The 24,047-nt window shown below is 38.4% G+C and overlaps 1 protein-coding gene and 1 long non-coding RNA gene across 10 annotated transcripts in view; both read left to right on the top strand.

Moving 5' to 3' along the window:
• The window catches only part of LOC307142142, a 576,947-nt gene that overhangs the window by 458,755 nt on the left and 94,145 nt on the right, over nucleotides 1-24,047 (top strand). The window lies entirely within an intron of this gene.
• kcnma1a (potassium large conductance calcium-activated channel, subfamily M, alpha member 1a) overlaps nucleotides 1-24,047 on the top strand; it is a gene marked incomplete at its 3' end in the record, with an annotated part of 226,952 nt that overhangs the window by 136,883 nt on the left and 66,022 nt on the right. For 7 of the 9 annotated variants that reach the window (XM_079842702.1, XM_079842699.1, XM_079842704.1 and 4 more), the window contains exons 4-9: nucleotides 4,202-4,295; nucleotides 4,450-4,561; nucleotides 16,219-16,294; nucleotides 17,231-17,306; nucleotides 17,712-17,882; nucleotides 21,102-21,193. In XM_079842702.1, coding sequence (XP_079698828.1) covers nucleotides 4,202-4,295; nucleotides 4,450-4,561; nucleotides 16,219-16,294; nucleotides 17,231-17,306; nucleotides 17,712-17,882; nucleotides 21,102-21,193 — 621 coding nt within the window. Of the gene's footprint in view, nucleotides 1-4,201; nucleotides 4,296-4,449; nucleotides 4,562-16,218; nucleotides 16,295-17,230; nucleotides 17,307-17,711; nucleotides 17,883-21,101; nucleotides 21,194-21,279; nucleotides 21,372-24,047 lie in introns of all 9 variants that reach the window. The other 2 variants (XM_079842703.1, XM_079842701.1) reach the window with 1 other exon arrangement.

Raw genomic sequence — 24,047 nt, 5'->3', positions numbered from 1 at the left:
TTTCACTGCTATGGTGGCAACATTGTCAATGCCATTCCTTTACATAGGGATGGAAGTTTTGCTCTGCCCTGTATGACTCTTTTTGCAGTAATAGGGTCTTATCACTGAAAGGAAAGCCTTGATGGGGTCTGTTTTCCAGAGGTCTCGTAGAGGGCAGGAAAGTACTTTAAAACGCTTAGTGTGACCTCTTTTGAGGGGGCTTAATCAATAAGTAGATAAGAGATGGCGTTTCAATTTCGCATGCTTCTCTTTATCTTCCCATTCGTTTTTGTGAGAATTGAGTTCTGTATGTGGGAGGCTGGCTTTGCAGTGCCGTTTGCTCCATGTGTATTTGTATTTGGTAGAACCGGATGGAAATTCTCAAAAAATATTCAGTGTGATTCTTTGAAGATTAGCTAGTCCTCTGAGCATTTCTCCTGCTTGAACAGAGAATTGTTTGAACACGCAGCCATGACTATCGCTGCAAATATCAACTGCAGCTCCTAAACAAATTTTAGTCTCTCATCTTCCTTGCTTAGAGCTTTCACTTCCTCCTGTTTTCATTAAGACGACAAAAACACAGAGGCATTGCTTAGTGTGTTTTCCTATTTTAGAAGCACATGCAGAGAGCACCTCAGGGAGGAATTAAAACAGAAAGGCTATTTTTAGACCCCCGACTGAGGTTTTAGCTGTTCACTGCCCTTGCAGGTGCTAAATCACTCTTATTTTAGAAATGGTGCCTTGGCCTAAATCAGTTACTGTTGTATTAACCTAGACCTGCTGTGTGCCACACCATCACGACTAAGATGGCACACCCTGACCAAACTGTCGCCCTTTTTTCTTTTGCCATCTCTTTAATTTTTGTCCTTTTTGGCTCTGTTTAAGCGGAGCTCTAGTGTGCACTGATAGTGATTGATGGTACGGATTGTTTATCACATAATGGGACGTATGAGCATACAGGACGTTTTTCAGGATATACATTCTCATTTCTGAAGGAGTGCCAAAGTGCCACATCTTTGTAAAAGAAGATGATGAAGATACATTGATAGCCTGAAATAGCCCACTGCGTGCGTTCCTCAGGGTGGCATAGCTCTGTGCGCATTGACATTGCTGTACGTCCTCTGCAGGCACTCGATTAGAAACTGAGGCCACCTAGTGTTGGTTAGAAGCTCAGGAGTGCCTGAGCACTGTTTACCCCACTCTTGGTTGGCATAGCATGCTTTCAGCTGACCTTAGAGCAGCCCACATCTCTATAAGGCCCTGGGAAAGTGTCATCTTATGGCCCAGGCAGTCAAGAATGACATTCAGGTCTTAAGATGTGTGAGCAGGGATACTTTCTGCATGGATGCCACATGGCAGGGGATCTCTTGTAATTGCAGAGTGTGAAGTGACATTGAGCTCAAGGATCAGGCGCTTTGTGTTTCACAGCGTACATGTGTTGACGTTCGTGCATTTTGAGACGCTGCTAATTGTAACTTGATAGAAAGCTCTTCCTGACCATTAAAGGGATAGATGTTTGAAAAAAAAAACATTTGCTGTTAATTTACTCACCCTCAGGCCATCCAAGATGTAGGTGTCTCTTTTTCAGTAGAAGATGTTTTGCTGAAACTGTTGTCTTTGGGGATTCATATAATGCAAGTCAATGGTTACCGTCACTTTGAGAGTCAAAAAAACACATGCAGGCAAAGCAAAATGAATACTCTTGGCTCCTGATGATACATTGAGGTGTTATGAAGCGAAACAACTGGTCATCTGAACATCATTTACAACATTATTACCTGTAATCCACAGCCTCTGCAAATGGCCCTGAGTGCATTCAGGAGCTTCTTGTCGCATAATAACATATGCACGGGAGCTCAGACATTGTGAATCTATGAAAAGTCTATCTTAATTTTTTTTATAGCTTGTGGCATCCAGGATGAGCACAAGTACGTACCATTTGACGAACAATACAACAGACGTGTCCTCACTCTCAAAAACAGTGTCAGCTAACATGTGAGTTTACTCCCATGCATACGTCATAATGCGACAGGAAGCTTGTGCTTCTGACTGTCGGTCCTGAACACACTCATTTTCAGAGGCTGTGGATTACAGGTAATAATAATTTTATTCATTTTAATACATGTACATAATTTTCAGTTTCTTTCACAGACCTATCATTTTGCTTCATAAGACCTCAATGTATCGCCAGGAGCCACGGGTATTAATTTTGTTTTGCCTGTATGTTTTTTTTTTAACTTACATTATATGAATTACCAAGGCTAAAAATCTTCTTTACTGTAATACTGAGGAAAAAAGATACCTACATCTTGGATGGCCTGAGGGTGAGTAAATGAATAGCAAATTTTCATTTTGTGAACTATCCCTTTAAGGCCAAAAGTAACTACTAAGCATGCATTATGGGTCCCCTTTCCTTATTTTATTCCTTAATCTTTTTAAGTTTTATATTATTTATGTCTAGTGAATTTCAGGGCTGGTCTCTAAATAACTTCCTTACATGAGATCAATGATAATGTCAGTGAAAGGGCAGCTCCACATTAACCTCAGCTCAAAGGCTCCTGGCTTGTTATGAAATGAAGCCTTTTAATTAATTGAATCATTCAACAGTTGATTTAACCATCCCCGTTGTACAGAATAAATCAGAAATGCTGTTATATGTGACCCGTGCTGGCAAAATGAGTCACAATGAGCAAATTAGTTAGTCATTCTCTATAAAAAAAAAAAAACATCAAACTGATGTACGATTCATTGGAATCAGACAAAAAAATGACTGAGCTACACCTGTTTAAGGTCGATAGAGTCAGCAAAGTCAATTTTGAGAAACATCTAGTTAAAGTTTTCTGAAGGTTCCAAAACAAAATCACCTAGCAACCATACCTTAAAATCCCTGGTTCCACCAAATTTGGTGCACACCAAATCGAAACCCATATCTTTAGGAAAATGTATATATTCATATTTTTTTTCCCCAAGATACCGTAATTATTTGATTAACATTGAGACAGACAGCCTATACATTAAGACCTACTGCAATGCACAAATTTAATATGTTACACATCAGATGTTTTTCCCCAACAGTTAACCAACTGTTCACTTAAGACATAACAGATGATGTTTGCGTGAATATTCGTCAAGACGAATATTTTGAAATGCTGTAATTCTGTGTATATGTGTAATTCGGGGTTGCACGCTTGCTGAGTGCTTTGTGTGCATGCTTTGGATGTGTCAGTCAGCGCGAGTAAGATCGTTTTGTTTACATCAGCACAAGTTAAAAATTCACTTTTCATTGGTTCAGACCATCGAGAATTCGCTATGAATATTCACAAAGTTGAAATGCTGCGTTTTTTAACGATACTAAACTTGTGCTGAGGGGAAGCACCAGTCCTCGAGAAGTGAGCAGAGGAAAAAGGCAATTTTTTATGGATTATTAAAACAAATGAAATATTTGGGAAGGTACATCTCTCAGAAAATGTACAAATCAAGATCATTTTAGATTTGCATTGGGATTGCTAGACGAGGGCTTAATTAACCTCAAATTTGACCAAAACAGATATTTTTCACTTGTTTTTGCCAGTGTTCATTCAAACTCATTTTGCCAGCACGGATCAGATATATTTTAAGATGTAAGGCACCTGGTGCTTTAAAACAGTCCTGAATAATATCGATGTCTTTCTACTCTTCCCGATGTCTTGACTGTCATAATTTTTGATGTGCTGTGATGCATTGACATATAATGTACTAAAAAGGTATTATAATGCATTCATGGCACATTATATCACAAAAAGTTGTATTTTCCTGTGAATAATTGTCATAAACTATTCATGTTTGTATTTTCAAGACTTTAAAACACGAATAACTCCTTTTAACTCCAACTTCAACTAGTACAGAACCAATGCATATAGATATTACCAAAAGTGAAAATAAGTATGTACTTATTGTATGTAAGGTATGGATATCATTATTGTGCAAATTAATATTGTGTTATTTATGTGAACTTTTAAGTAGGTTGTATAATAGTATACATAAATATACAGTATAGTCCAGACAAAGGCAAGTTTGATAATGTTACAGGGTGTGTTTTATATTATATGTGCATATTTATGATCAGATTATGTATTTATAATCAGAAAGAAAAGAAAATACAGTTTGCTTTAAAATGAGTTCCATGGCATTTAAATCAATGTTTGAAACGGAATTAACATTTATTTATTTTCTTTCTCCATAGCCCTATAGAATCCTGTCAGAATTTCTACAAAGACTTCACATTACAAATTGACATGGCATTCAATGTGTTCTTCTTACTCTACTTTGGCCTGCGTGTAAGTACATATTTTATTACATTCTGCACACCCAGTAATATGTTTTGACCCAATAACTTTTAATGTTTGACCAGACCTTTTCCATTCTAACGTTACTAAAATATGATCCCCTTTAAAATGATGTAATAATGACCTGTTTTACTTCTTCTTCTAGTTCATAGCAGCCAATGATAAGCTGTGGTTCTGGCTGGAGGTGAACTCAGTGGTGGACTTCTTCACCGTACCGCCCGTGTTTGTGTCAGTTTATCTGAACAGGAGCTGGCTGGGTAAGTCTCCAAACACTCTCCTTTCCTCCTGACCCTCCTGTCAGTCCCTGAACCACAGGGCAGCAGTCACAGAAACAGCTCAAACTATAGATAGATGAGATAAAGGCCCAACTGACGATGAGACCAGGGAAAATGTTTGAACAGGAGATTTTTTTGATTATTAAGCCAAGCTGCCATGGTTTGTTGTCACTCTCTGTCGTGGGAAACCCAAGAATAGCTACAAAATGTCATGGCTTGGAAACTAGGCAAACTGCAATGATGACAGTGTTGCTTGGGTGAAGAAATGCTGGGAAGAACATGAGATGACTTGGAGCTTTAATTATGCTGAGATATTAGCATCACCAGGCTTAGACACACACTGACCAACATAAACCAGTCTGGACTAGTATTTTAAGTATTGTTTCTCTAAACTGGTCTTGTATAAAAGTACGGAAAGTGTACGTTCCTGTATAAGGCTTACTTTTGAGTATCCAGTGGGGCGTTTAAGCACCCTCGGTCTGATGGTAATGATTTCCCATCGCAATATGTTTGTGTCAAAGTTGGGGTGAGCGATAGGTTAGGCACGACTGCGGTGTAAAGTGACTGGTGTGTGCCTGTGTATCCTGTTTCCAAACAGGAGGTTAGTCTCTGCTTTAGACTGAATGTACAGTCAATGTAAACACACTCATTCATAACCGTTACACCACCTGTGTCATTAATGCTTTCCAAAACAACTGTGAAAACTTCATTAAAAACATTAGTTAATAATTAAGTACTTTGGTAGGTAGCTTTAGAGAACTGTCATTTTCTGCCATGGCGTTGTTTGAATAATGCATTAGAAAAGCAGAAGTTCATCAAAAAATCTGTAATATGTAATAGTGTTCCCCCCTTACCTAGCCAGTTAATGAAAATCAAATAAAAGCTGCTATCAACATCCACCTAATAACAGCTGTTTGGCTGAGCTGCGTATGTAAACAATTGCTGACTTGCCCGTGCAGTCCAAATGCTGAGGAAGTTTGAACACTGAACTCATTAAAAGTTCTAAACCATCAGGAGCATAACGGTTGGAGGCAGACCAATTTTGTAATCAGAGTGCATTTCCTAACTTCACAGATGTCATTGTTGTCTGTTTACACAACAGCCTTGTGACTCACCTGATGCTTGTAGAAGCTTCATGATTAAAACATTTACGGGATGTAGAATTTGAATTTGAAGAAACTAGGAATCCAGATGGATCCGGCGTTTTAGGAGCCTGAAACCAGTATTAAAAAAAAAAAAAAGAAAAAAAGTGGGTCGGGGTAGGTGTGGGTGTAGTTAATAAAACTAGTGCTGTCAAACGATTAAAATATTTAATCGCGATTAATCGCATTAATGCCATAGTTAACTCACAATTAATCGCACATTTTTATTTATTCTAAATGCCCCATTTCTTTTTGTCCCATTATTTTTTCTTATTTTAATGCTCTTATCAACATAGAAAAGTGGATCGGCTTGCTTTGTTCAAATGTTTGTTTTATTGAAAACAACATTGGCATACTTTAGTGTTCGATTTCACACCAACATTCACACTTGGAGCAAATAATCGCTCACACAATGTAGCACTGTCCATCAATAAAAGGGTGAAACAAATACTTTGTTGCACAAACAGCCCCTTCAACAGCCCTTTCTAAGGGATCAAAACAGGGTGATACAAAATAAAATTACAAAGTGCACATGCAAGGTAAACTAGGACTCCGCCTATAGTGCAGTTAAACCAGGGGTCGCCAACTAGTGAACTCTGGACCGCGAGATGCGTCCGTCCGGACCGCGAAGCCTTTTGACGTAATGAAACAGTTAACGTTGCAATGCTCACTGTTACTACGTTCACTTCAGACCCAGACGCGCGGTCAAGCATGCAGTGAAGAAGAGACTGATGGTGCGCTCACACCGGACGCGAATGACGCGACATGCACGCCGCTTAATCCGCGCCGCAGAATGTCTATTTGCGTCTTTGCATTGACTTAAATCACTCGCGCGAAACGCTTCATTCGCGTCCGGTGTGTAGGCTACGCACCATCAGAGCAGAAAGCAGCGCTCAAGACAAGCACTTTTAGTAGAAGACCCCTGAGTTAAACCATGGCTTAATACGTTTCTCATTTCGGCGTCTCACGCTTGCCATCCACGTCTACTGTTTTAATGGCCGAAACAAGTGTGGGCAGCCGCAGCGTGCCTGATGTTTTGTTTCCGGTCTAGCTACACCCGGAGTGGTGTTGTAGTTTTTCTAACGTTACTAGTTGTTGCAACAGCATGTGAAAAAACTACAAAGTTTGTTAGACCAAAAAGAACGTTAATCTCGCGATAAAAAAATTAACGCCGTTAAAATAGGTTTGCGTTAACGGCGTTAATAACGCGTTTAACTGACAGCACTAAATAAAACACAATCTGGTAAGTAGCAAATGTATTTATTGTTATATTATCGTGAGATTTTGCCTCACTTCCTACCATTGCTGTACCCCTTCTAGCCACAACTCTTCTTCTCCGTTATTTGTTCATTTCTGTGGCAGAATTACAGTGCCACATATTGGTCTGGAATGTATACTACACCGTTTTGAGTCAGTTTCAGTGGTTTCGTGTGTACACAGATATTTCTTGAGACAAGGGGGAAAAAGATAGGGAAAGCTCTGGCTTTGTGTGGATGTGGCCTAGACTTTAGCTTTCCCCTTTCAGTTGTCCATTTTTTTCAACTGACAAAACCAATTGAATGAGTGGTGAAACATCAAATGAATTTATTATATATAATAAATAATTGAGGTTTGGACAAGTCTTGGACAAAGCTTGTTAAACTCAGCTGTAGCCCTCCTGTTAGCAAAACACACTCTGTACCATAACAAACATGTGAAGTATTGATGTGAAACAGTACTTTTCGGGACATGGTATGGGCCTGTCCTGCAGAATAAAGCCGTCTCAAAGACCAAAGAGCGCTCTCACAGAACAGAGAGACACATTCTCAGACATGATGAAAGTCTGGAGTAACATCAGCCACGTGCCCTACACCATCACCACCAACTATGAATGGAGGGAACTACTGTGGTCATATGTTACGTAATGATGATATACAGCAGATCAGAGGTATATTAATCTCCGCAAAAAGAGCTTTAGAGAACAAACAGCATAATAAACTTTGAGGAATTGTCAGGACCTCGGGAGCAAGCCTGTGATCCTGGACTAAAGATAAATATCCTGCTCTACATTTCCACCAGGACTCCTAATCAGACTCTTTTATAACATGTTTGGTACATTGAGACTTCTACTTGCTAGTTGTTTGTTTAAATCTAGTTGTAAATGTGTCATTTGAACTCACTGAGAATACAATAGTCCAAATGAACTGTTGTATTCTGGACCCTCTGGCCCCACACTGTAAAGGAAACTATGATGAATCATAATTAAATCTGCTGTAGGGACTGCCAAAGACCCTGGCACTTGAGTGAACCTTTGCTATACCATTCCCTCTCTGAAAATTGGACCTTGATTAAAGCAATGGAGAATGTGCTATTAATTTGAAGGGTATGCAGAGATACTCTTTTGGGAGATAGAAATTAATCTTCTCAAAGCATCGCAGGAGAATGTTGTTAAACACAAGTGTTGTATATGGATTTGCATGAGGCCGTTTATATCACACTAGCTTCATCTTTGCAATCAATCAACAACAGTTACTTGACTCTGAAATGGAGACGTTTTGTGAGTTAGTCCTCTTCCAAAAGCTGTATCAGTCTGCGGAGAGAAGGCATTAATCACAGTGTCTTATGTGAGGAGATCCTGTGCATATTAATGGAGGGTACTTTTATAGAGGGAGATTCCTAGGTTCACTCTAGATTTGATTGTTATCTTCAGGGCCATTAAAATGCTGTGCTTCAATGATGTACTGTAGTGTTTTCCGTGCTTCGTTTCTGAAAGGGATTTGCCTGAATGTCGTGTGATATAGCGTTAAAGGGTTACCAATTAGCATTAAGCTTTGTATCAGTAGAAACCCGGGAGTATATTTGAATGATCGAATGCATTCGAAGGCTGCATGCGTCATCAAGGCTGTCTCATTTCAGAAAAGTAGGACACAGTGTGCATGAGGTGTATCCTTCGCTGCTGCAGATAACCCACAATTGTTTGCATCGCCATTAACAACCATCATGTTTTTCAAATATTATTTGAAAAAATGGTGGCGCCGCCAGATATACATGTAAGCGAAGATGTGGTGTTTAAATGTAAGTAGTTTCAAGCTTGTTTTTATTTTTAAGCTGTATTACCTCAAATAGATAGTTGTGGTAAACAGGATTACAAGTGTTTAGTGATATTTAAACGTTTAGAACAGTACTTTGCTATCAAGGCAAGAAACATTTCATAGTCATTTTCAAGTTATAAATCCTTTTCTTTCATATAACTGGTGTGAGAGCGCAACAACGCTGTGAACGTGTTAGCATAGCAACGTGATACTTCCTGCCTGTGTGTCCTACAAAGGACGTCTCGTTTAATTCTGATTAAGGACACTCCGTATACCGCATCCTTCACAGGATGTGTCCTGTGGAGGACGCAGCCTTCGGAATTACTTGAAATGAGACACAGCTACAGACTGTAAAATGAGCACGGCCGCTCAGGCATTCATAACGGAGCAGTGCGGAGCAAAGAGAGTGTTTTCAATGAATTTCTATGAAAGTTAAGCTTCCATAGGCATGAACTGAAAACGAGCCAGACTGGACACGCACCGTGAATGACTGGGAGGCCGTGAATGAATGACAGTCGGCCATGCTCATTTTAGTTTCGGTTTAGAATTAGCGCCATTTCGGAGGCGGGTTGCTTGAATTGTGGGTTCATTAGCCTATTATTCTTAATGAAAAACACAACAACAAAACGGTACAATGACAAACTCACTTAAATAGGTGCATTTCACTTTGATCCAAATCTTCCACGATCATTGTGTCTGTCAGCTCCTCAATCTCCGATGAATGAAATCTGACTCCTGCTGCGTTTGTGCTGCGACTCTCGTTTAGCTCATGCTGTATTAGTCAGACACGTTCAGTTTTTAATTGTAGTGTCTGTTCTCTAACTGAACTAAAATATTTTATTATTATAAAAATTAAAACGACCGTGAAGGCGGTGCTGCGGTGGGCATGGCTTGTGAGTGGCCTCGTAGGGCAGCGAAGCAAGTGCATTCTGGGAGTTGTTGTCTTTCATCCACATGAGACAAAAAAACATTTTCTGGGTTTTCTCAGTCTAGAAGGTACCAACTTCTTAATTAATTTCACATTTCTACTACATAAATGAACCAATTTAAATACACATTTGTCTCTTCAGCAGTGAAGTATCCCTTTAAATAGCGTTAAATATTATTTTTAAATACATTACCATTAAAAAAATATTTTTTTACCAATATTTTACTTATTCTTACCAAAGCTGCATTTATTTGAGCGTAAAAACACTAATATAGTGAAATATAATAATAATAATAATAATAATAATAATAATAATAATAATAATAAATAATAATAATAAATTATATTATTACAATTTAAATCATTCTAATATGCTGATTTGGTGCTCAATAAACATTTTGTATTATTATCAGTGTTAAAAACAGTTTGTGATACATTTGTTTCCACGTTTATTTGATGAATAGAAAGTTCAGAAGTTTTTCTCTTTGTAGGTGGACATAATGTGCATAACTTTTGTTTTTGTTTGCCCCATGCTAAATATCTCATATGACACATTTACAACAGGGTTTAAGCAAACAACTAAGTTGAAGCTGCAATGTACCAAATCTTTGTAAGAGTCTGTTTGTAATTAATTAACTAATGATTAAGACTACGAATTTTGCCTAAATAAACTCCCGTTTTAATGTTTATTCATTTTTGGTGGTTGATCAGTGGTCCCAGTCCATCCCTTAGTGTGGATATTAAGCACTACTGCCATCTGGTGGTTTGAAGCGGTATTGTGCCACACTACTGGAACTAGAAGATTCTCAGTTAAGAATATGAGTCGCATGACCAAAAGAAAAATCAGTGAAGGAAACTAATTAGTGCTTTAAGCCTCTTTCATATATAGAGCCCTTTCTCACGTGGCAGGCTTCAGTACATGCCCGCGCGGATGCATTCTGGGAGAAACGAGCGGCGAGTAATCCCGCCAGCCCTTTATCCTCTTTTACTCATGTTCCGTATTCCCTGATTGAGAAAAAGAACCAGTGGTTTGTGACTGTAACACACGTGAGATTCTGTTGGTCTGTGAGCCTGCAGATGTGAATGAAATAGTCTGAATGAGCATCTGTCCATACTACACATGTCCATTAAGCCTGCTTCAGTGCACAGCACTGGCCTACTCTCCTGGATCCTGTGCCACAGGCCTTTCAGCTGCTGAGATAGAAACATGCTATGAGGTTCACCAAAGGTTCATGGGAAATTAATGGAAAATGTGGCTGAATGTAGTGTTAAATCAAGTGTCCTGCTCCGTTGTCTGGTGCCACTTTAGGTCTTTTCTTTTATTTAGACGCATCTCAAAGAAGCAGCCCCAAGCAGATTAAACAGAAATACAGTGAGAAAAATGTAAATAGTCTCATTCTAAGCACAAGGAAGCACATATATAAATATATAGCTATATACACTACTGTTCATACACCCTGTTTGGGATCACTAAGAATTTTTAAATGTTTTTGAAAGATAATTAAAAAAAAATATTTTGTAACATTATAAATGTCATTATAAATGTCACTTTTGCTCCATTTAATTTCGGTAACACTTTAGTATGGGAAGCACATTCACTATAAACTATGACTTTTGCCTCAATAAACTCCTAATTTACTGCTTATTAATAGTTAGTAAGGAAGTTTATGTAGCATTTAAGTTTAGGAATTGGGTAGGATTTAAGGGATGTAGAATATGGTCATGCTGAATAAGGCATTAATATGTGATGTATAACTACTAATAACAATTGAAAGTAGCCTAATTCTGTGGGAAAACTGTGGACGTGGCAACACTGGAAGAGAGACTTTCAGGAGCACACGTATTTGTCACATCCTTTTCCCAGCAAAAATGTTTCCCTAAGTCCTTCATATAAAGTACAGACACCGTAGGTCACCGGAGGTCTCAGTTTTTAAGTCTCGTTAAAAACTGTTCACACATTGGCATTAAAATAGTGATTAATACATGAAAAATCATACAAATAGGCCCTTTAAGCTGCCTTAGAATGTTGTCAAAATGAGTTCTATGAGATCTTAGAAGGCAACATAATGTTCACAACAGTCTAACATTTGAAAAGGCCTTTGTAGCAGGAGAGCTTCTGATGCCTTAATCGTTCAGCCAAAAATAAAAATTCAGCCATCATTTATCTGCTATCATGTCATTTTAGACCAACGAGTTACTGCTGAACAACAACAACTAAATATATTTCGAGAAATTAGTGATTTAGTGATCTTCCATGCAATGAAAGTCATTGGTCACCAAAACTGTTTGGTTATTAACATATCAAAATATCTTCTTTGATGACACCTTTGAAGTTCAGTGAATACAGATTCCAGCACTTCATTTAGAAAGCAATTATTGCTATGAAATGTATTATCTTTCTAGCATAACAATCCCACTGCACAGCATTACAGGTTTCAGTAAAAAAAAACGGCACTGCTCGTACAACCCCTGTGATTAATTCAGGATTGTTTTTTTTCTACTTTTTTCATTTGAACAAATCTAAATCTCTAGAAGGGTTCAGTGTATACAAAAGCTAGTCACCTCGCTTAAACAGAGAGGGGATCAAAGGAAAGTTACTTGCGTGGGAGTTTAATATTGAAAAGATCAGGCCGAATACGTCAGAGATTGTGGCTGCAATCAGATTTTCATCCAATGACAGGTGTCACAGTCTAAGCTTGAAGGGTTTTTAGCATTGTTAAACCGTCTTTTAGACACATTCTGGCATTCAAGCTCTACGAGAATGTTATCTCTTGTTCTCTGATTCAAAACTGAATTTGTTTTATCAAGTACATCTGCGGTTTCACATCTTAGAAATTCTGAGGAAACCTCGAATTCTACATTTCTGAATTTATAAAGGAGTGGGATCTCAGAATCATGATCTCCAGCAAGCTGCTAGTGTTTCGGGGCCCGCGGGGTGCTCTGGTCACGGAAACCGTGCAAGAGAGCCTACGGCGCAAAAAGTCGTGTGGTGACCTGTTTCAGAACGGTTACCGTGTGAAGTTGGGCCCAGGCCAGACAGGAGATGGCAAAGAGAGTGACAGTCAGAGCTCTCTTTTTTACTGCCTCCATGTGCTGTCTAACTGGGGTAAGACATCCTTTTTGGGGAACTTCTATTTAGTTTAAGACGTTATGTGCTGTAACTGTGCCGTTTTGATTTTTCACTTAACGACCGTAGGATGTTTTATTGAGGTGTTTTTGTTTCCTGTTGCTGAAGATAACCTCAAACTTGAAAGTTAACAGTCACTTTAAAGACAACTGTCCACAAATATTACAAATCTTGACAAATGATGTATCTTTTGAAAGGTCTATTTAGCGTCAGTTTCTGGTCTCTGTTTTATGATAGAAATGCTTCAGCAGCAGTAATGTAGTAAATTGTATTGGAAGTATCAAGAATCAAAACGGGACTTTATTGTAAAACAGCGATCCGTTACACTTTGAGTAAATTGTTCAAGTCAAACGTCCATTGAAACACATTCAGTAGCACTTTTTGTCAAAAAGCATTAAATCCTTGTAATGTAGATATATCATCTGTTGTTTACGTCAGATTTCACCTGAACGATCATTGCTCTTCAACATTATCATGGTTTTGGCTCTAAAAGGGGGAGCACATTAAAGAACATTGAGTAATTTTTGTACAATTTCGGCATGAGCAAAGCTAAGACGTTGCGATGTGCATCTAAATAGATGATGTTTGAGGCTGAAAGCAGGAAAAAAAAATGCTGTTTATGTAAGAAGTCTGCTAAAGCAGGTGATATTTTTCTCTAATCTGCTTCCTGACACACACACACGCGCACACACAAGTGTGATTGTTCCATGGCTCTTCTTACTCTACTCTAAGCCCTAAATAAATTGGTAAAATAATACATGCTTAACAACTGATTGCAGTACATGACAACAACCAAAACATGTCAGGGACATGCCCGGGTCATATTTCAGATATTTTCAAAAAGGATGACACATTTTTGCTTATAATAAACGGTCATGTAGTGTGACAGTAGTTTTGCTTAAATATTAATAAAATATTTATATTTTATATTTTAAATATATTAATATTTAATAGCAATTATGTTTAAAAATGAATAATAAATACAAATAAATAAAACTTAAACATAATTTAAATAAATACAAAATATATTATATCTAAAAATCAAAAAAATATACATCATGGAAATATGTTGTACTGCCTTTATTCTTATTTAAAATAAATACAAATAATTGTACCTGACATGTTTTCAAGTTTTTTTTTAAATATGAGGTGTTTAGAATAGCACATTTGTTTGTTAGGAATGGCAAAGTACCATACTACTCTTACTAGGAATGCAGTATTTGCAGAAAATGTCTGAACAAACTACTATATTTGCCAGAATATACACTGCATGGATTATTGTAACTCACAATGCAATTTGCTTGACCTTCCCTTTCCAGAAAAATAAATGGACTGAAAATCTGTTTTATTTGACACATTTTTTGACTGAGCTATAACATAACATTGAAATTTGTGTGATGATGATTGTGTAATATGACAATGACCGTTGAAGCAGTATACTGCTGTTTGACATGTTCATCACTGCATACTTTGTGTTGTTTCACATACTATTTTTAAAGACCTATAAAATTATTAGTATTATTATTGTGACTTTTCGTACTGTTATTTTGAGGTCCTCCTCACCCTCATAAAATGTATCCAAAAAAAACTTTTAGTAGCTATACATAAAAATGTAAGGTTTAAAAATACTTGCAAGTAACGCTAAAACAAATAATTTGTGCATGGCTGTGATTTAAACTAAAGCTTTTTGAAAATAATAATAATACTTAAAAAAAAAAAAATGACACAAAAAAGAATTTTAATATGTCCCACCCCATCTGTAAACACAGCAATGCCAGAAAGAAAACTGAGCTTGACAAACCAATAATGGTATCTTTAAAAAACGAATGTAGAATCTAGTATGCCCATACAGATTGCTTTACAATCAGAACAATCAAACATTGATTGGCCGAGGAAATGATTGACAGCCGATCGGGAGCACCTGGTGGGCCGCTCGCCATACCCCACCATGCACCCCCACATATTAAGCGCTGTTACTTACTAGAGTGCTCCAAGTGCATGGGAAACAAACACCAAAAACCAGGTGATGAAATGGAACATACAGCAGTCACAGCGCGAGAGCAGCTGGATCATCTCATGCACAGCGCTGACAAACTCATTCGGCGCTTTCGCCGCTCTATTGAAGTGAAAACAAGCACCAGGCAATCGCTTTATCCATTTGAATTTAATACAAGCGCAACATCATGTGTAGGGTAAAGGCTCTGTGGCGAAACTAGCCTAACCAGACTGAATAGCTCCGACCATGTTAGCTGAACTGTTGAGGTAAACTATAGGCTGCCTACACGACTGTAATCATGGCCATAGCCAGCTATGAGGTCACCGAAGTCCAGACCTCTGTATTTTTCAGAGGTGTACATAATAAATGTTGTGAAGTAATTGACTAATAGAGTATTAACACTACTTTAGTGCTGCGAGGATATCTTATCATCTGAGCTGCCTGCGGTGTGTCATCGCTCGTCAGTGTCAAAATATTTGAGATGACCAATCAAATTAAAGCAGACGGGCTTATGTTCACAGAAGCTGCTGCGCGAGTCACGCAACGCTTCAGTAAACGCTTCAGTAAACGCTGCAAGATGTAAGTAGCTAAACTAGCATTTCAGGATAGAAATGTTAAACAACCAACAAAAATAATCAGGCAAACAAATAAAGATGTGTCTAATTTCGCCATTTTGAATTAAAAAATCAGATTAGGCATAAGATAATGAATGTGTGTGTACATATTGTGAATTCATTTATTAAACTTATTTACCTAGCATTCGTAGCCTCCAGTGAATTAACTTGTCAAAGAAAATGCTTAATAAAATATAGGCTAAACATCAGTCAGAGCTCGGCTTTAGGAGGCAGGGCAAAATAAGGAGACTGGGAGAAAAACAGAGGGAAAGAGTGATGAAATGAGGAGAGAGAGTGATGAAATGAGGAGAGAGCAGGTATGACAGATAATCTACTGCCAACAAACATGGTTTTGAGAGCTATTTATTATTTATTTTTCTAGCCTTCAAACATCTTAAAATGTGCATATGTAGATCAGAGAAATCAACATTGTCCCAGAGGACCATGACCCCCATACCCCAAAATGTGGGACCTCACTGGTTTAAAGACAGTTGTATGCTCAAAAGTTGTTGCTTTGACCTCATATCTGGAGTTAATGTATTGCAGCATGGAATATTTATATACAGTATAGGCCTAATTAATATTAAAATGGAATATTCAGACAGTATATACTCATTGTATCGCTGTGCTTTGCAGATTTTGTTGCTATAATGGGGGCCCTTGGGTTTGTGATAGCCCCAGGGCCCTACGTGTTCTTAATCCGGGCCTGTTTACAATAACACTTTTTCTTCATTCTTTTCTGCTTTTATCTTCTCTTGCAGGTCTGAGGTTTCTAAGAGCCTTGAGATTGATACAGTTCTCAGAAATTTTACAGTTTTTGAATATCTTAAAAACAAGGTAAGGCCGTCAACATATCATGCACCTCTCTCACTCAGTTTCAAAAGCTCCACTCCGCTGGCATCAACACACAGTCTGTACGGTCTCTGGTGTCCCTTCCATCACTTACCACGCTCTGCAGCTTTGACCCAGAAGTCTCCGCAGAATGTTTTACGTTAATCCCTCTCTGTGTGCGCATTTAGCGTGCTGTAGGTAAGAGAACAGGGCCGCCTGATGAATGCAGGAGTATGAAGCAGACAGGCCCCTGATTGATTCCTCCTCCGGCAGGCTGTCACACACATGACAGATGAGCGTCTCCTGACATCTCGTGGTATTTCGTAAAAAAATGTCAATGAATCACAAAGGAAGTGGGGGAAAGCAGTCAGCACCCAACTCAGTGGTTGTAAAACCGCTGGACGTTTCATTTATTTTAGCTGCTATCTCGTTTTTCAGTCGGGGGAAATTGCTCGGTTATATCACACTGAACTGACACAGCTGTCAACAGGACGTTACATTTCCACCACCACAAGCTTTTCTCTCATTGGCTGCTAAAGAAGGGGCGTTCACATTGGCTGCCATTTGCAATGACCTGAAGCCTATTGTTTTTATTGAGAGTGGCAATTTGAGGGGACATGAGCGTTAGGACCGTTGCCGACACAACAAAGTTGAGGTAATTTTGACACAAAACGCAATCCACCTCCTGACACACTGTAAAGTAGAAACCAACAGTGTGAACGCCTCTTTAGATATGCGCTGGCCATCCTCGGGATCCCACTGTCTTCTGATTTGTTTGCTGATAACTTGTGTGTTCACTCCCAGTGAGCAGCGTTACGGCAAGGCGTGGCTGGAAGCGGCCCGCTCGTGTGTGTGTTGAGCTCAGTAGATGACTGACTGATCTGTACGTCAGTGTGATGCGTTTCACTTTGAGAGGTTTGATGTAACTCTCGTCTCTCACAGTAATTCCATCAAGCTGGTGAACCTGTGTTCCATCTTCATAAGCACATGGCTCACTGCTGCAGGATTCATTCATCTGGTGAGTGAAAAACACACACACGCCCCCCCCTTTCCCTATGCCCCAGGAGAAAGAAAGGAGTGCACATGCAGATTCGTGGGAGGAAAGGGTTCCTAAACGAGCGCCACGTCTGTCCCTTTGTGCCGTATATGGTTTGTGTTGTAGTTCATCTAAAGGTTTGGTGTTTTGCTGTTCCTTTTTCGTGTTTTTTATTTTATTTATTTCTATATTTAAATTTTTATCAGGATGTGCCAGAGGACATCTGTGCCACTAGATGGCAGCAGAGACTCTGATCGCCTCTAAATCCTCAGTTTGGTTCCTTTCACAATTCTTTTTTGTGATTTTTCTCTATGGACAATAGATGGCTGTAGAGGATCATGTATTAATCCGTCAGTAATTCTCTCTTCGCTCTCCTCTCCACTGCAGGTGGAAAACTCAGGGGATCCATGGGAAAACTTTCAAAACTCTCAACCGCTCTCATATTGGGAATGTGTGTACTTATTAATGGTCACTATGTCCACTGTGGGATATGGAGACGTCTATGCAAGAACCACTCTTGGACGCCTTTTCATGGTCTTCTTCATTCTTGGTGGTCTGGTAAAAACGCTTTTCCTCTTGTTGGCACTCGATGCACCCCTCCTGCACCCCTGTCCCTACCCCATGCAAACGCCTTGCTCCAACTACCATGTAAAAATAAGACAACTCCCGTGATTTGACTCTCATAACTGTCGTCTTTCCACAGTCTTCATAATGGCCCAAATTATAACGCTGTTTTTACCATATTGTATACGTCCACTGTCTTTGTAACGTTTGCACCCCTGCCTTTAAAATCCATTTCCTTGTTTTAACATTACAGCCTAAGTTAAGATGAAATGTACATGTATTGTGTCAATTCTTGTAGATGCTGTATGACACTACCACTCATGTTTATTACATTTAAAATAGTCTTTAAATAATGTATTTTTACGATAATGTTGTTGCTATTCTCTTAAAACAGTTTTGCGGTTTCAGGAGATCCCATCCTTCTGTTTCCCTCCCCGAATTCCAACAAACACAGTGGCAGGCGGATGGCCCATAGTCCTGCTTGAGCGTCTCCATAGCAACAGCAGCCATAAACACTCAAAGAGTGCATTTACACCAGAGCAACTTCAGATGGTGATACAGAAAAATAAACATAGCAATAATACAGATAAAGGCTAGATGTGTATGTTCTGCAGGACGTTTTTGATAAAATGATTTAGAAGAGGAGAACGGGAAATAAATGAGAGATAAGTAACTGGAATTAGTAGATTTAATTAGATTTTTGCTGTACATTTGATCAGTTAAAAGTTTCAAACTGCAGTATTACATTTCTTGAAGCTGCAGTCCGTAACTTTTTGCGCTCTAGGGGTTAATAAACAGAACTGCATACGTCTTGCGGAAGAACATTGCAGCCGGAGCTACTTCTCTCTGTTTATGTCCATGGCGAGTCACGCAGGGACTGTGCTCCTCCGCAGCGGTTCCTACCAGTCCAGTCTGAATCAGTCCCAATATAAACACTTATTATAAGTGTACCATAATGATTCAGGGTAAGACAAAAACACAGTTTGTAAAATGGATTCAGGTACATTCACTCAAAAAAATTACTTCAGCGTCAAGGGGTTCCACACAACTATATTAAGTCTTTTTTTTTTTTTTTTTACAAATAACAATTTAGTTATATGAACAAAAGAAAGTCAAGTAAAGCTGACAACATTTCTTTAAGTAAATACAAACCATTTAAATTTGTCACTTTTACATAATATTTAATTGTGCAGTTTACTTAATAATGTTATGTTAAATTTATAAAAGTTTATTATGTTAGGTGAACACATTTATCGATTTAATTTACCTTATTTAATTATTAACTACTTGCTCTACAAGTGTAAGTGGAAAACTTACTTTTAAGAAACAAAATGCAAAAATAACTTAATGGATGGCAGGAAGTCCATCCAATAAATGTGTGTATGTGAGTGCCCACAGCCTAAACACAGGAACCCCTCTTCTGCATAATGGTAACCACAAAATTACAGAAACTCCTCTAAATGTCCAACATAACTGAACATTAAACACTAACATAAACTAACAACATCTTTCCCTTTACTGAAAAACATAAAATAACACATTAATCCCAAAGCATGCTGGGAACAACAGATCCACTGCCCAGTTTTTTCGTTTCACTCAGCAATGTTAAGTTGACCGAACAAACACTTAAGTAAAGCTGACAATACTCATTTTTAGTAGAAACAACTCAGTAAATTTAAGTTCATTTTGTTACATGAGTTTTTTAAGTAATGTGAACCAGGATGATTTGAGTGCAACTAACAACAGTGAAAGTTCATTTTTTTTGAGTGTTGTCATTATATCATTTTTGTAAATCTAGAACACAAAAAAAGTTACGGACAGCAGCTTTAAGTTAAGTTTGAAAGAGTGTGGTTAAAAATATATATATGTAAATATATAATAAAGAATATTATTAAGATAGGCCTGTTCTCATTTATATAATAATTAATGCAAGACAACAAAAAAGGACAACTTGTTGGAAAACTGTAAATTAACAGAATAATATAAAGAATGGATTTTTTTTTATTTGTATAAAATTATAAAACTTTCACTATTATATAGTATCTTATTTTAAAAATGTAAACTAACCTAAAATATTCTTGTATACAATGATTTCTTTGTCAAATAAATAGTTTAATCATATTACTGTGGGAGCATGAGTACATTTGGTTACGCTAGTAAAATATTGGGTCAGATCAGTTAGAAATAGCTCTTAAAGGGAACTCATTTTCACTTTTTATAGCCATTTTGAACAGTTTAAAAGAAAAAATTCATGGAAATTATACAAATTCAAAAATATTTAATCCAGCCTTAGGGTCTAGACGGTTAACAGACTCAAGATCAGGGTATAGATCATCCACAGGCATTCAGAATCTCTCATGTGAAATTCATGTAGACGTAACGCAGGACAGATGCGCTTCATTTCTATCACTGGACAGAAAGTTCCGGCTGTCCAGGAGTTTCCATAGCAATCTGCTATTTCTTTTTGTTTTTGAGGAGGGCTGGAAATAATCATTGCTCTGCTTTATATCAGCTGTTCAATTAATGATTTCAGTATGGAAATGTTGTAAACCGTCAGGTCTGATCAAGCAGATGTCATAATTCATTAGGGCCCTAGAGAGAGGTGAAGAACCGCTCACAACTCTTTTCGGAAGGTCAGGCTGACAACTCGGGGATTAAGATCCCCAGTAACATGCTGCGTGGAGATATAACAGAACTTTGTCAAGGCTGCACTCTTGCAAAGCGCATCCAGCTCATTTAAAGCACACTAATGAGTCTTAATGTGCTTTGCAGCTGTGGGCGATCAGGCTGGACTATTCAAATACACTTGCCAGTGCAATAGTGTTTGTTGGACAAAACATGGCATGTAGGTTTTTTATTCTTCTTTCTCACAAGATATTTTTTGTGCTGTCAGAGAAAACAGATGGGCAGCACCAAAAAAAAAAAAAACTTTATTTGTCTCCAAACCAGTGGAGTGTCTCCAAAATTTTCTCCTCAATTAAAACGAAAAGAGATCCTTTCAGATCTTTTCACAAACACAATGGACGTTTTTTAAAATGACTTTAATGAAAAATTTTAATGACGTTTTATCAAGCTACACCGCTTTTTTCCCGACAAAACACGTGTCCCTATCAATTTCAGCACCTCAGAGGTTGGGAGATATAAATCCAGACTCGGACGGGTCTCTCCGCTCTCTTTTTTAGCCTCTGCTTCTGTCTCCTATCTTCTCCTTAGGCCATGTTTGCCAGCTACGTCCCTGAAATCATAGAGTTAATAGGAAACCGCAAGAAATATGGTGGTTCCTATAGTGCGGTAAATGGCAGAAAGTAAGTATTCCAGGTGCCTCTGTGGCCTCGGTCACAGCAGAACCCCTCTTTGCATGCCCTTTTCTTTTTCTGTTTCATGCATGTAGGCCATGTTTGCTCGCTACGTGCCAGAAATTGCTGCTCTCATCCTTAATCGGAAGAAATACGGAGGGAGTTATAACTCGACACGAGGCAGAAAGTAAGTCAAAATCCAGAACCAGGTGTGGTTGTGACTCGCACTCCCCCGTCTCAGATAGAGAGGGGGTTAGTGCAGACAAAAATGATAGGACAAATGAATGTCACACTGTGACTGGAGACCTTGGCCATCGAAGCCACATGTCCATGCCCTTTGCTCTGTGTCCGTGGCTTCTTTTCCGTAACACATCTGCTGCATTTTAATTTCATTACAGTGACTGCTGTTGGTTTTCCATCCGTTTTGTTCTGCCGTAGAATCGGTGTTTGTTTCGTATTTGTAATAGAAATGAGCACAATGAATGATAAAGAGATCACTAGCTCATAGAACTAGTTTTGTGATGCTCAGATAAAAGACGCTGTTTACTTAGTGTCATCATTGTCTTGTGTTTGTTTCAATTTTCTTTTCTTTGAGTTCTGCTTGTCATGCTTGATCCATCTCTCGCATGCTCTCAGTGAATGGATTTGTTTGTTTGTTTGTTTGGTTGGTTGTGCATGCTGCAGTGAGAAAAGCCTCTCTGGCTGTGCGTCACTGCTGGCCCATTACCTCATCTCTGTGTGACATGACTCTGGCCCTGATCTTCAGTCAGCGCACACCCTGAATGCTTGGATGCCTCAGCTCTCGCACTGGAGCTGCTCCATTGCAATTGGCTTGCTTTTTTGCCCCGCTTGGTACTTTTACCATGTCCCGGTTTTTCTTTTCCTTTTCAAAGATGACCCCTGAATGTGAATGTGGATATTTTGAAAAACCCCACCACCCCCCACCCCACTCGTTTTCTGGCTCAAACACGGCCCTGTCATCAGCACAGCGATTCTCCCAAATGCTCGCGTCTAAGTTCCAGAGCCCTCTTTCTCTCTCTCTCTCTCTCTCTCTCTCTCTCTCTCTCTCTCTCTCTCTCTCTCTCTCTCTCTCGCGTGCGCACTATTTCCCAACCCATTTCGCAGCGTGAAACAGGCCCACGGTCACGTCCGGCTTTCATCATCTGAATTTGAGGGCAAATACTAAGCCGGGAGAAAGCCATTAGGAGCCCCTTTGTTTGATGCCGTTTTGCTGTCAGTGAAACAAGATTGATGAAATGTTATGTTTGGCCTCGGCCCCACGTTTGGATTCGCTGTCTGGTGTTGAGAGAAGGGCTTGTCAAAAGAGCTGAGCCTCTCTCTTTCTCTCACTTTCTTTCTCTCTGGCTATGCATGCATCTGGTTGCAATTACAGTAGGCTCCAGCTCTCTGGCCGAGCAGAAAGACAGGCACCAGGCTTGGCCTTATTGTTTAAATATGCATGGGACTGTGTGCTCATGAACGGACACATCACGACACCTCGAAATAAATGTGTCGAGATATTTATTTCCACTGTCAGCACATTTCCGACAACCTCGGGCTGGTGCAAAATACATACGCATAAACGCACAACAGTCCAAGAGTCTTTTTTTATAAAAAGTCCATGAGTAGTTGTTTATGAATAAGCGTTGGAGGCTGCATAAATGTTATATAAACACTGATTATACTAATGGTAAGTGTAGAGTTTTAGCTTGACTTAAACACCAAGGATGATGGATCATTTAATAATTATTTAATATGCAAATCCCTCTGTTAGCTGACTAACTTGGTTCCAGGTTGACTAAAACAGTAAAATTATTATTATAGTGTAGTGTGCAAAACTTTGTGCTTCCATATGCAATTATCAGATAGATAGTAACTGACCTGTAAGTAGTTTTTTCGTTTATGTCTGATTCAAATTGAACCATAATCACAATATGATTGGTTGTTTAGCAGAGTGAAGTGGGAGTAAAGACTACACTGTAAACCCGAATAAGTTCCCAGAACTCAAAAAAATTGAGGCAATCGATTGCCTAATTTTTTTTAAGTTGAATAACTTAAAAGTCACAATTTTCCAGAACTTAAAAGGTTGGATTACCTGCTACTTGTACCTTTTGATAACAGTTAAATTAAAGTGCTCATTTAGCTCAACTCAAATATTTGCAGTTATATGACTTACAGTTTTCTGTTAAGGCAACTCAATTATTTTCAGTTATTATAACAAAGTTTTGCGTTTTCACAGAACTTAAAAAATTGGTACACAACCACACCATTTTATGTTAACAAAACTAAATTTTGATTGCTTTGTGTTGTCATTGCTTTAAGTACACGTTAGTCAAATATGTTGATTTTGTTTCCTTAAAAACATGTGACTCAGACTTAAAATTTTGAGGCAATTGAGATCCAGCACGGTTTTAATCAGAAAAGCTGAATAAGTTTTAAAATAGATTGTATGTTAAGTACTTTGACTTCCTGTGAGATTTACTCACACACAGACATCAAGAATCAGCCAATGAATCTCAACCATGGTGACACGCTTTATGCCGTAATGCATTATGGGAGCCATCGATGAGTTTTGCATGATGCACCCAGAATGCATTGCGGCATGAATCATGTCACCATTGTTGAGATTCATAGGCTGATTCTTGATGTCTGTTTGTGAGTAAGTCTCGCAGGAGTTAGAAGTGCTTATTGTGTGATGTGTTAAACCGGAGAACAAAACTTATGTACACGTTTTAAAAATCGTTTAGTTTGTAGGCTACATTAAACTGATGACAATAAAAATACAATAAATAAATAAAATAAATAAATTTTGTCTTCCACTAACACATTTCAGTTTGCCTCAATTAAAATTTTTATTTTTATG

This window comes from Gobio gobio (genome assembly GCF_949357685.1).
Source record: "Gobio gobio genome assembly, chromosome: 18".
Lineage (NCBI taxonomy): Eukaryota > Metazoa > Chordata > Actinopteri > Cypriniformes > Gobionidae > Gobio > Gobio gobio.
Note: the sequence above shows the minus strand (reverse complement) of the source record. Positions and strands in the feature narration are given on the sequence as shown.